Below are 13,167 nucleotides of genomic sequence, written 5' to 3'. Positions count from 1 at the left end.
GCGCAGTGGAGGCCTGAGGTCCGGGCCACCCCACCCGGCGGATGCTTCTCAGCCTCAAACCACCCTCACCTGTGGAAGTTGCTGGGCAATAGATTCCTGGTGAAGCCAGCACTGAATGAGTTTAGGCAGAATTCCAAGCATTCCAGCCCCTCCCACAGGAGAGGGTAACTAAAAAAAGAAAAACTCTTCTTGGATTCTAAAACACGCTCAGATCAGTTCCATGAATTTCCACCCCCCCGAACATACCCGCATAACCAAGCGCTGAGATCCAGGAGCACCATGGCCAGCACCCCGACGGCCACTTTCACCTCCCCCTTCCCGGAGGCACTCTACCCTGGCTCCCACAAAACGTGTTTGTTTTTCTTTCTGCCCGCTGTTTATGGAAATGAATCCTTCAATGTGTTTTCTTTAGTATCTTTCGTTTCTTTCTTCCTCATTTTTTTTTTATGACTCCTCACCCGAGGATATTTTTTCCCCATTGATTTTCAGAGTGGGAGCGAGGAAGCGGGGAGGAGGGAGAGAGAAACACCAATGTGAGAGAGAAATATCCATGGGTTGCCTCCCGCAGGCACCCCTGACGGGGGCGAGGGATGGAAATGCAACCCAGGTACACGCCCTTGACCGAGAATGGAACTCAGGACCCTGGGGCGGGTGGCCCAAGCTCTAACCATTGAGCGCATCAAGCAGAGCTGCTTTAGTGTCTCTGCTTTTGCTCAGTGATGACACCGCCATCTGCTCTGTGTCTGCTCTGCCGTTGGTGATACCAGAAGGAGGTGACTATCCAGTAATTGGGCTTCATGCTGCTTTGTTCCTGTTTAGCGGGAGAACGAGAATTCCAAGTATGTGACTGAAATCACCTACTTTCCCCTGGGTGGAATGTTGAGATGGGCTTACACCAAACCAAGGATCACCATCATTTAATACCCTTGCATCAGGGTGGAGTTGGCTTAGTTTGGACGCCTAGGTCAGTGGTCGGCAAACTCATTAGTCAGCAGAGCCAAATATCAACAGTACAACGATTGAAATTTCTTTTGAGAGCCAAATTTTTCAAACGTAAACTATATAGGTAGGTACATTGTTATTAACTTAATTAGGGTACTCCTAAGGCTTAGGACAGTGATGGCGAACCTTTTGAGCTCGGCGTGTCAGCATTTTGAAAAACCCTAACTTAACTCTGGTGCCATGTCACATATAGAAATTTTTTGATATTTGCAACCATAGTAAAACAAAGATTTATATATTTGATATTTATTTTATATATTTAAATGCCATTTAAGAAAGAAAAATCAACCAAAAAAATGAGTTCAGGTGTCACCTCTGACTCGAGTGTCATAGGTTTGCCATCACTGCTGTAGTCTATAAGAAAAAGCTGACAAAACAAAAAGCACTGTACTGTTTTTGAGTTTCAGGAGAAAAAATGTCAAGAATTGCTTTATTAAAAAATGTAATTGAGGAAATAACACCATAATCACAAGGTAAAGCATTTTTTATTTTAAATACATTAACCTTTAACAAAAAGTGTTGTATTAAGTCGTTGTTTATTTTCACATTAATCATTGTTAAAATCACTTATGTAATTCATCTAAATAATGTTTTGCCAGCTTTCAAAACTAAATCATAAAGGCCCATGTGTGTAACCAGAAACATAACTTAAAATTTATTTGTACTAGGAGAATACTTATTCATCTAAGAAGATATCAAAGAACTGAAAATATATTTGCTGTGAAAATTTTTAGTAGTTTTACAGCTAAGTAGTAATCCAACTAGTAATTTATAGCTAAGATGTTCACTTCCATTCTTTTTTTGTTTGTTTTAATTATGTTTCTTATTGATTTCAGAGAGAGAGGAAGGAAGATGGAGAACAAAAGAGAAACGTCCATGAGAAAGAAACCTCAATCATCTGCCTCCTATGGAGATGGAGCACGAAACCTGGGCATGTGCCCTCTCCAGGAATCTAACCTGTGCCCTCTTGGTGCATGGGATGACACTCAACCAACTGGACCACACTGGCCCTGTTCACCTCCATTCTTGTTTGTTGTTTTTAATCCTCACCTGAGGATATTTTCCATTGATTTTTAGAGAGAGTGGAAGTGAGGGGAGAGACAGAGAGAAACATCAAGGTGAGAGAGACACATGGATTGGTTGCCTTCTGTAGGGCCAGGGATCGAGCCTGCACCCGAGGTATGTGCCCTTGACTGGAATTGAACCCTCAGTCCTCGGGCTGACACTCTAACCACTGAGCAGACTGCCTAGGGCTCAAATATGATAATATTTTTGATATTATATGCTGTGAAAAGCCACGGCCAGCGTGGCTTTCGGGTTCAAAGGCTTGGAGAAAGAGCTGACGCGCAAATTAAAACACAAGACAAAAATAATAATTTTGAAATTATGGGGGGAAAGGGAAAACTGAGAAAGAGCTGACGCGCAAATTAAAACACAAGACAAAAATAATAATTTTGAAATTATGGGGGGAAGCCAGGGAAAACTCAACTGCAGTAGTCAAGTTCCACTGAGTCTCCCTTCCCAGCTGCTTTTATTTACTAGAATACACAACTGCATTTTAGGAATGCAAACAGACATATCAATGGTAATGTTTAGTAAACAGTAAGATTATCAGGTTTGGGGGGAGTTTGCTTTAGGCCATTGAGTCAGCAGTAGGTAATAAAATGCAAATATTCACCCTGTGAATATCAAGAGCCCAAATTCAGCCTTCTGGCAGACTAATCGCATTTATATTAATTACTGTTGATCTTGGTTTCCAGCAATATGCTTTTCTTGTATGTTAGATAATCATTTATTACTAGAGGCCTGGTAAACGAATTTGTGCACCAGTGGGATCCCTCCACCTGGCCTATGGGATCAGGCTGAAACTGGCTCTCTGACATCTCCTGAGGGGTCCTGGATTGCTAGAGGGCACAGGCCAGGCCAAGGGACCCCACAGGTACATGATCGGGCTTGGGGAGGGACTTCGGGAGGGCTCCAGGGCATGTCTGGCCCATCTTGCTCAGTCCTGAATGGCTGGACTCCAGCAGCAAGCTAACCTCCCAGTTGGAGCGTCTGCTGCCTGAATGCATGTCCTTCTTTGTGATGATCTAAATGTAGGGAAGTACAAATCACAGCAAAAATTAAAGTTTTCATCTTTAATGAAATGACTTTGGAAATAATGTCTATTTCCATGACACCAATACTATAGTGCTCGGAGTCACAGTAAGGTACACAGAATTACATCCATAATTAATATGAATGCCAACATTTCAAGCAGTAATTTCTGTTACATGGCAAACAAAATCAAGAAAGCAACCATCAAACAAAAAAGACCCATAGCTTCAGATAAGGCAAATCTCAGGATAGCATATGAGAACAGCTGCTGCTTCAGCGAAGGGTTTCTGGCATAACCAATGATAAGGCTGCCAAAGACTGTTCCAATACCAGCACCAGAACCAGCCACTCCTACTGTTGCAGCACCTGCACCAATAAATTTGGCAGCAGTATCAATGTCTCTGCTGATTGCACTGGTCTGAAACTCCCTTTGGATTAGCTGAGGCACACCATTCTGGGCCCCATTAAATACTGTAGAGCCCTCTCCAGTCCTAGCCTCTGGTCGAGATAACACTGATGCAGAAATTGGTCTGTATGCAACTCTGGATCCAGCTCGGATCAGAGCGGGGCTGCAGGCGAGCTTGGCGCAGGTGAACATCTTACACTCCCGGGGCGGCGTGGCTGGAGACTGGGTGGCAGGCGGCGTGGGCTCCTCTCCCGCTTTCTTCCAGGAGGTGGCGGCGGCGGCAGAGGTCGAAGGAGTGGGCCTATCATTAGCATATTATGTTTTGATTGGTTGAACGGATGACTGCACAACCGAACACTTAGCATATTAGGCTTTTATTATACAGGATTAAACCAATTCAACAAGTAATAGTAAATAATTAAACAAATAATTACTGAGCATCAATTATGTACAAGTCACTATTAATCAGTATTCTCACTTTCCTTTCAGAACTAAAGCCTTGTGTGTTGGGAGAGACTGAAAGGTATGCCTTGTCCATCTGTTATGTTCTCTTTTCCTCCTAAACAACTGAAAAGGCATGTAGTTGACAAAAATCATGAAAGTTCATTGGTAAGTTCATTTTAACAGTAAGGAAGGAAAAACTAAGTACTTATTAAAAAGAAAAAAACTACATTTACACACTAATTGCAACCGCGGTTCCCAGGATAAATTAACCTCAGAGATGCCACACAAATAAAGGATTACAGTGTGGGTGGGATTATCCCAAGTGTTTGTGGAAAAAAATCTGGAGTTGCTTCCAAGCATCCACCTGGGCCATGGCATGAGCCCTGGGCTCTCCTCCCCAGATGACATTTGTGCCCAACAGGGAGTGCAGGGAGGCCCGGCACAGGGGAAAGTAAGGAGGCTCAATGTAGTGCCCCACTCCTGGGTAACAGATTATCTGCGGCTTCTCCTTACCATGGGCCTGTAAGCGTTTAGAGGCCTCATTAGCAAAGAATTCACTCTTCCAGTTGTGGTCATCCTGACCTACAAGGAACAGGAAGGTGCTCTCAGACCTTTCCACAGGAATGAAACTCTTCTGGTCCGGTCCTTCCAAAGGGCTGTTCAGGACATCCAAAATGTCTGCAAAGCCGTCTTTGGTTACCTTGATTCGATTTTGGTCGAAACCAAGAGGCTGCAAGGTCTCATCCTTGTAGTGTAAGGCTCCTCCGACATTGGCCACGGAGCCATTGATGATGACTGCAGCAGTGATGCCCTTCAGGAACGAGGCCATGGAGAGGCAGAGATCACCTCCTTTAGAAATCCCAAGCAGCCCAACTCCTGGGCCCTTTACCTGAGATAAGGACAGAGGAATAATAATGAGCCCATGAATCAGTCTGGTGAGTAGTGCCTGGAATTGGAAGTCAGTTGGAACTGAGCCTAATCTGGGCTCTGCCATTTACCAAGGTTTGCAACCTGGGATATTTACTTATTCCTTCTTTCTATCTTCCCTTCCACCATTTCTCCATCACCATTGTTGGTGACTTTAGCCTCTCAGTTCCTTGACCTCCCTACTTCCAATGACTTTTTTCCTACCCCACTTCAGCCACCCATTCCCATTGTCATAACCTTAACCAAGTCATCATCAGTAAATACCTCATCTCCGAAATCTCAGCTGCAAGCATTCTACTCGCTAATCACCATCTTAAATACTTCTGTTCAGCCATTTTAGTACCACCTGCTTCCATTTCTTTGCGACCTTGACTGCCTTTTTTTATTTTTTATTTTCATTTTGCTATCAGTATCTTTCTCCTGTTCATTTCCTACCTCATCCAGTTTAGATTTCAAACTTCATTGTTCTTATCCCTCCCTTGCAAGCACTCTTAGCTAATACCCTTCTTCCTTTGGTCATACTTGCTTGGAAAAGTGATAACCTTGGTTAAATCCACCTTCACTTCCTCTAGGCCTGCATTTGTACAAATAAACATTGAAGGGAAAAAATACACATTTGTGCTGGCAGATCTTTACTTTCATGACCACACATTTCAAATGTGCATTCATACTGCCCATCACCTCTGCCACACTTCACTGTGTTTGCTTTTCACTTCTCCAAGGACAGTTTCATACCTCCTCCTATTTGCTCAAGCCTCTGGAACCCCGCTCGATTCCCCTTCAGTTTCAGCTCTTCATACTTCATGGAGAAAATAGAAGCTGTCCAGTAGAAACTCCTCCTCATTTTCCCCCTGCCAAATCTCCTTAGTTCTGAATGAACTGAAGCTCTCTGCCTTCCTTCCTGGTTCCAAAAGTATCTCTGTTTTATCAAAGGCCATCCCCCTGCTTGGTTTGGGATCCCATCCACTCTCATTCTCATAGTCTTTGCTCCTACAACTACTTCTCTCTTTCTCCTCCTTCATAATTTTCTTCTCTCCTGGCTCATTCCCATCACAGTACTTCTTGCTGTAGTAACTCTTACACTTTAATACCAATCGCTTGACCCCCAAAGCTACTCTGCCATAGTTTTCTCTCTTTCACAGCAAAATTGTGGAGAAAGTTGTTTGTAGTTGTTCCCTTTCTTGTCTTCTAATCTCTACTTAGTCTCCTCCAGGGTAATTTGGATTTGCATATTCTACAAGGACTGATCCTGTCATAGTTACCAAAATCCTGTATTTTGAATGGCCATTTGACCTCTGAACAGCAGTTCTTTTTTCTTCTCATGGCTTCTACAACAGCAGTTTTGATTGGTTTCAAATATTTATTCCTCATGAAAGTGCTAGGAATTAAATGATATTATTATCCCAATTTTTCAAAGGAGGAAACATAAACTAACCCCAAAGCTAGTATTTGGTGAAATCAAAACTCAAATTTAACTTTTCTCTATCCACATCTTATTCTGATTCCACTATACTCTATCACTTTTTCTAAGAGCTCCTATACTTCCATTTACTATGAGCTCTAACTGAATTGTAAATTAATCTGTTCCTCTGATACAGTGGTTCTCAACCTTCTGGCCCTTTAAATACAGTTCCTTATGTTGTGACCCAACCATAAAATTATTTTTGTTGCTACTTCATAACTGTAATGTTGTTACTGTTATGAATCTTAATGTAAATATCTGATATACAGGATGGTCTTAGGCGACCCCTGTGAAAGGGTCATTCGACCGCCAAAGGGGTCGCGACCCACAGGTTGAGAACCGACGCTCTGGTACATTAAACTGGGGCCAGCTGGAGGCAGTGATTCCTTTCCCCCCTCCCCTCTACTTCCTGTGTCAAACCTAGGGTTCTCAAATGTGTTGGGGCTTATTATAAGCCACTAGAATTTAAAATTCCATAATGCCAACTAAGAACTTCTTTACTAGTAGGAAACATGTCGTAGTAAAGTATGATTGCATAGAAACTGTCTATGGGAAGTGACTATAAAAGGTGGTATGTTGTGGTAAGGAGTGGCTGTCATGAATTTGTCAAGTTCTTGAAAACCAAGGGCATTTATGAAGAGGAGACCTGATATGTAGACCACAAAACTTAGAGAAATTCCAACCTGAGGGTGATTAAGCAGGTAGTTCACAGCTTCTTCAAAGTACTCCAGGTGGAGGGTTTCTACGCTCTTGGGGAGGTCTTCATAGCCATAATAAGCCAGAGCCATCACAGCAAAACCTTTCCCAGCCAGTAGACTAGCTCGATATTCTGGAAGGCCACCTCCAACTCCAAAAATGTCCACAATCCCAGGAAAGGGTCCGGGTTCTTTGAAAGAAACAAAACACAAAACTAAACTATTCTTGAAACACTTTTTTAAAAAAAAATTAATTTTAGAGAGACAAGAAGGGAGAGAGGGAGAGATAGAAATATTTATTGGCTGCCTCTTGCACACCCCCTACAAGCCCACAACCTGGACATGTGCCATGACCTGTAATCTGGTGCGTGGAAGGACACTCAACTGAGCCACATCAGCCAGGCTATCACTGAAACTCTACAGCAGGCATGTCAAACTCAAAGGCTAACACGGGCCAAATAAACAAGGTTTAAGTTTACGTAGGCCGCAAAAAAACAAAAGCTTCAATTTTCATAGAAATTTAGGTTTGTTTTGATAGAGACATGCTGAATACAAAGGGCTGAAATAAATGAGTAATTGTTAACATAAAATAATAGAACATTTTAATAAAAATTAATATTTTTTCTTGAACATTAACTTACCAGACACTGAATAACTGCACAGATTAATAAGCATAACACAAATAAACCTATTTTTCTTGTTCTCCAAAAGTGAAATATTTCCTGTTGCGCACACCAAACAAGTCAGTCCAAGACTAATGACATGGCAATCGGCTGCTAAAATATTCGCTGCTAATATTACTGGAGAGAAATGGTGCGCCTGCACGTAAGGTGAGAAGTGAATGCAACACGATTATAGTAATCAGTCATTAGTGGACATTGTAGTTGGTTATTAATAATTATGTATAACAGGATACTGTAAAAATTAAGTTATGAAATTTGTATTAAAACGTTTCTTACATACCGTTATATTAGCTGTGTCGCAAAAATATTCGTTGTGGGCTGCATGTGGCCCGTGGGCCGTGAGTTTGACATGCTTGCTCTACAGTGATGTCAAAAGCCAATTGTTGCCTACTTGGTAATGTCAAAGTTTTCTTCATAATCAGAAATGCTGAAAGACCCTTGGTCTTTACAGATCCAGACAATGGCATAGACTAAATCCACATTCCCCTCTATACTCAGAGCCTCAAAGCCCCACAGATTTTTACAAAGATTGTGTATTACTTTGTGGTTAAAAATAATTTACAGACAATGAAAACAGCAAAATCATTGCCATCTCCCCCAAAATGGACAATGCCAAATGCTAGTGAGAGTGCAGAGCAATTGGAACCCTCATACATTGCTGGTGAAAATGCAAAATTGTACAGCCACTTTGAAAAACAGTAGGACAATTTCATATAAAGTTAACCATAAACTTACCATATGATCTAGCAATCTCACTCCTAGGTATATTTGCCAAGGAGAAATGAAAATTTGTGTCCACACAAAAACTTGTATGCAAGTGTTTGTAGTGATGTTATTCATAATCTTCAAAGATTTGAAACCCAAATGTCCTTCAAGTGGTGAGTGGATAAACAACCATATAATGGAGTACTACTAAAAAACCAGATACATCGAGCAACACAAATGAATCGCAAATGCATTATGCTAGACAAAAGGCTACATACACTGTATGATTCCATTTCCTGGGTACTTTCAACATTTACAGAAAAAGCTTGTATTTAACGTGCAAAATTTAAAGAATAATAATAAAGCAAACACTTTATATCTACAATTTTAAAAAACTCAGTACTAAGCATCAAAGGCCCCTGAATATCTGTGCTCCTTACCTTCCTTTCCACTGTCTTGGCTTTTATTCTCTTGATTTTCTTTACCATATTACCACTTATGTGTGCGTGTGTTAAACAGTAATTTGTTTTTTGTGCCTATTTTTTGAATTTTATCTACATGGAATGAAATTGAATGTATTCTGGAATTTGATTGTTTCATTCAACAGTTTTTGAAGTTCATTCATGTTGACTCTTGTGGCTGTAGTTCAATCACTTTGCTGCTGTAAACATACCTTAATTTATCATTTTTATTGTTTTTGGACATTTGGAATGTTTGCAGTTGTTCTTGCTCTTACAAACAATACTTCTTGTTGCACATGAACCAGGAGTAGACTGATATAGTCAACTTTCTAAGTAAAAAATTGTTTTCTTGCCCAGCCAGTATGGCTCAGTGGTTGAGCATTGACCTATGAACCAGGAGGTCATGGTTCAATTCCTGGTCATGGTATATGCCCAGGTTGCAGGCTCAATACCCAGTATGGGGCGTGCAGGAGGCAGCCAATCAATGATTCTCTCTCATCATTGATGTTTCTATCTCTCCCTTCCTCTCTGAAAGCAATAAAAATATATAAAAAATATTTTAAAAAATTATTTCCAGCCCTGGTCAGTGGTTCAGTGGTTAGTGTTGGCTTGTGGACTGAAGGGTCTCAGATTTGAATGCCAGTCAAGGGCACGTACCTGTAATGCAGGTTCAATCCCTGGCCCTGATCGGGGCATGTATAGAAGGCAGCCAATTGATGTGTCTCGCTCACATGGATGTTTCTCTCTTTCTCTCCCTCCTGATCCCTCCCTCCCTTCCACTTGCTTAAAGAAAAAATAAATGGAAAAAATATCCTCAGGTGAAGATTAACAACAACAAAATTTTTTTCCAGGAGTAGATGAATATATTCCTTTTAGCAGTGTGAACTCCTTTTCCTCTACATACTTGTTAACAATTGGTAATATTAGACTTCTAAATTTTGAGGGTTTGAAATGTGTAGTTTTATTTTGCATTTCCCTGATTCCTAATAGTATAAGTATCTTTTTTAAAAATATATTTTATTGATTTTTTTTACAGAGAGGAAGGGTGAGGGATAGAGAGTTAGAAACATTGATGAGAGAGAAACATTGATCAGCTGCCTCCTGCACACTCCCTACTGGGTATGTGCCCACAACCAAGGTACATGCCCTTGACTGGAATCGAACCTGGGACCCTTGAGTCCGCAGGCTAACGCTCTATCCACTGAGCCAAACTGGTTAGAGCTATATAAGTATCTTTTTTTAAAAAAAATCCTCACCGAGGACATGTTTGATTTTAGAGAGGAAGGAAGAGAGAAAGAGAGAGAACAAGAAGTGATTTGAGAGAGAAATATTGGTTGCCTCCCATACTCTCCCTGACTGGGATCAAACCCTCAACCTAGGGATATGCCCTGATTGAGAATAGAACCCGCAACCATTTGGTGTACCGGACGATACTCCAACCAACTGAACCACTTGGTTAGGGCAGGATAAAGCGTCTTTATATTTTTTCATTGGCCAATTGCTTTTTATGTAATGGAAAAATTATCCAATAATTTCAAAAGATTTCCAGTTAATAGCAAGAGGCCTTCCTCCTTCATGCTAATTTTTTTAAACCTTAATATATATACTGTGGGAGCCTGGCCTGTATGGCTCAGGGGTTGAGCCTCGACCCAGGAACCAAGAGGTCACCAGTTCAATTTCCTGTCAGGGCACATGCCCAGGTTTCGGACTCCCCAGTAGAGGCTATGCAGGAGGCAGCGAATCGATGATGTTTCCCTTTCATTGATGTTTCTATTTCTCCCTCTCCCTCTCTCTCTAAAAATCAATAAAAACATTATATATATATATATATATGATGGGAATTATAAGCGAAGTTGTAAAATTGAGAAACCTCTAAGAAATTAAAAACTTGAAACTTCCTATAAATGTTTTTTTAAAAATTACAACTGTCTGGAAAATGTTATGCTAAGTGAAATAAGTCAGTCTGAGAAAGACAAATATCACTTATTTGTGGATTCTACTGAATAAAATGAATTGACCAACAAAATAAGACCCAAAGCATGGAGGCATGGAACAGATTGACACACCTCAATGTGGGACTGGGACGAGAAGAGATAAACCAAAGAACTTCCATACTTACTAGAGGCCAGTGCAGGGATTCATGCACCAGTGGGGTCTCTTGGCCTGGCCTGTGGGGATCTGGCCAAAACCGGCTCTCCAACATCCCCAGAGGGGTCCTGGATTGTGAGAGGGTGCAGGCCAGGCCGAGGGACCCCACTGGTGCACGGCCAGAGAGGGACCATGAGAGGGCTCCAGGGTGTGTCCAGCCCAGCTCGCCCAGTCCTCATCGACCAGACCCCAGCAGCAAGCTAACCTATGGGTGGGAGTGTCTGCCCCCTGGTGGTCAGTGCACATCATAGCAACTGGTGCAACGGTGGAACACTTAGCATATAAGGCTTTTATTATATAGGACTAGAGGCCCAGTGCACATTTGCGGGGAGTGGGCCTAAGCCAGCAGGCAGACATCCCCTGAGGGGTCCTTAGCACTGCCACAGAGGTGGGAGAGGCTCCTGCCACTGCCACTGGGCTCACCAGCTGTGAGCCCAGCTTCTGGCTGAGCTGCCCTCCACCTGTGGGACCACAGTGACCACCAGGGGGCAGCTCCTGCATTGAGCGTCTGCCCCCTAGTGGTCAGTGCATGTCATAGCGACCGGTCGTTCTGTTGTTTGGTCTATTTGCATATTAGGGTTTTATCATATAGTATAGGATAGGCATAGCAGGGGCAATTGGATAGTGAAGACCTACGGGATGGGGGGGGGGGGGGGGGGGGGGGGGGATAATGGAAGGGAAATGGGAGATATCTGTAATAGTATCAACAATAAAAAATAATTTTAAAAATTACAACTGTAAGACGCCGCGTGCGTGCGGCGTGCAGTCGCCGCATGCGTGGAGACACGAAGGGACGACTCACATACAGGGCAAGACAGTGCAGGGTAGTGGGAAATTTCATAGAGCTACTCAGAACAGTGCAAATTGTAAAACTTAAGAATTGTTTCTTTCTGGAATTTTCCATGTAATATCTTCAGACCGTGGTTGACTGTGGTAACTGAAACCTCAGCGAAACACAGGTCTTTTGGCACAATTCTTGGACCAGGAACTGGCTCTGCCTCTCTTAGTCTCTCCCAGCCTGAACATGCCCTCTGGGTCAAGCCACGCAGTTCAGCTCTTCTCTCAACCTTTCTTTCCCAGCCCAGCAGTCTCCCAGGCGATCTCTCTGGCTCTGGTTTTCCCAGGCCTCATCAGGTACATTGTGGCACCAATAACTCCCATGTTTGTCTGCAATTGCTCCAGGCAGATGTCTGAAAATCACCCACTGACAGATTTATGTTCGTCAACCTCTGAGACACTCTCCATCCCCACCCACAAACCGTATCAGAGCTGTGGATGAAAGCCCTTGGAGGCAAGAGCACCGAGTCCTCTCAAGCACACACAGAGCTGAGACACAGCATTGCAATGGCATCCTGCCTGCCCACCTGCCCTCCACCATGCTCCCCTATAAACCCCCCGACTCCTCGGCAATGCCTGTTTTCCTGGCCTGCTTTCTTCCCAAGATCTGGAAAGACTTGGGTCTCCAGGCTTTTGAAACAAGATTAAAAGGTCTCTTTTATAGCAACTTGCGGAAAAAACTCCTCAGAGGAAACGTGGTTGGCAGGTAGAAAAACCGGGACCTGTCTCCCTGAAAATCACAGCTGTGTTACCTTTTTTCTCCACTGATCACTTCCAGATTATCATTCGGGGCAGACAGCCAGTTAGCTAGCCCTCCCTGTCACAGAGCCCGTCTCTGGCAGCGCTCATTTCTCCACAGAAGGGAGCACGTCTGAAGAAGTGTAGCTGGGCCATGTGCAGGACCCGGGGAGGGAAAGCCTGTGAGTGAGCGTGCCCTCGCCACAAGTCAGCACAGGAAGGTGAACCAAGAGCCAGCGGAGGCAGGAAGTTTGCCGAAGCCTCGGGACCAGGCCAAACACAAAAGCTTCCTTTCTAAGAGGAAAGAGGGTTGAGCTGTAAGGAAAAACAGAATAAAAGCACTGTCCTGAGTGAAACTCGCAGTGATAGAGCCTGGTGTTGGAGAGCGGAACCCTTGATTCGGGGTCTCACCTGCCTTTGGCAAGCAAGTTCTCTGCAGAAAAGCGGGAAGCACCTTTCTCAGGCTCTTGGCACCTGGCCATCGCTCAGATCTGCCCCAGGGGAGTGTGAACTACAGGCAGCCACCTCTGCTTTGGGCAACTGGGCCAAACAACCCTCGCCT

General features: G+C 43.2%; 2 protein-coding genes and 1 long non-coding RNA gene across 6 annotated transcripts in view; 1 reads left to right on the top strand and 2 right to left on the bottom strand.

The window, feature by feature from the left end:
• The first annotated feature begins 507 nt into the window (after positions 1-507).
• Positions 508-1,865, top strand: LOC106726017. Its single transcript, XR_001362034.1, has 3 exons — positions 508-839; positions 1,410-1,475; positions 1,839-1,865. It is a non-coding gene; the product is annotated as an uncharacterized LOC106726017 (long non-coding RNA).
• Positions 1,866-3,125: 1,260 nt separating this feature from the next.
• Positions 3,126-3,825, bottom strand: LOC102254181 (ATP synthase F(0) complex subunit C3, mitochondrial). The gene has a single exon (XM_014539336.1). The coding sequence runs from the start codon at positions 3,695-3,697 to the stop codon at positions 3,272-3,274; it is 426 nt and encodes a 141-aa protein (XP_014394822.1). The 5' UTR covers positions 3,698-3,825; the 3' UTR covers positions 3,126-3,271.
• Positions 3,826-3,863: 38 nt separating this feature from the next.
• LOC102258610 (acyl-coenzyme A thioesterase 1) overlaps positions 3,864-13,167 on the bottom strand; it is a 41,557-nt gene continuing 32,253 nt past the window's right edge. For 2 of the 4 annotated variants that reach the window (XM_014539333.1, XM_014539332.1), the window contains exons 2-3: positions 7,022-7,224; positions 3,864-4,838 (exon numbers count right to left, since the gene is read on the bottom strand). In XM_014539333.1, the coding sequence (XP_014394819.1) occupies positions 4,263-4,838; positions 7,022-7,126 (681 nt within the window). In that variant the 5' untranslated portion in view covers positions 7,127-7,224 and the 3' untranslated portion in view covers positions 3,864-4,262. Of the gene's footprint in view, positions 6,255-7,021; positions 7,225-13,167 lie in introns of those variants that run through there. The other 2 variants (XM_014539335.1, XM_014539334.1) reach the window with 2 other exon arrangements.

The sequence above is a fragment of the Myotis brandtii genome, unplaced genomic scaffold (assembly GCF_000412655.1).
Source record: "Myotis brandtii unplaced genomic scaffold, ASM41265v1 scaffold213, whole genome shotgun sequence".
In the NCBI taxonomy this organism is placed as follows: Eukaryota; Metazoa; Chordata; class Mammalia; order Chiroptera; family Vespertilionidae; genus Myotis; species Myotis brandtii.
Note: the sequence above shows the minus strand (reverse complement) of the source record. Positions and strands in the feature narration are given on the sequence as shown.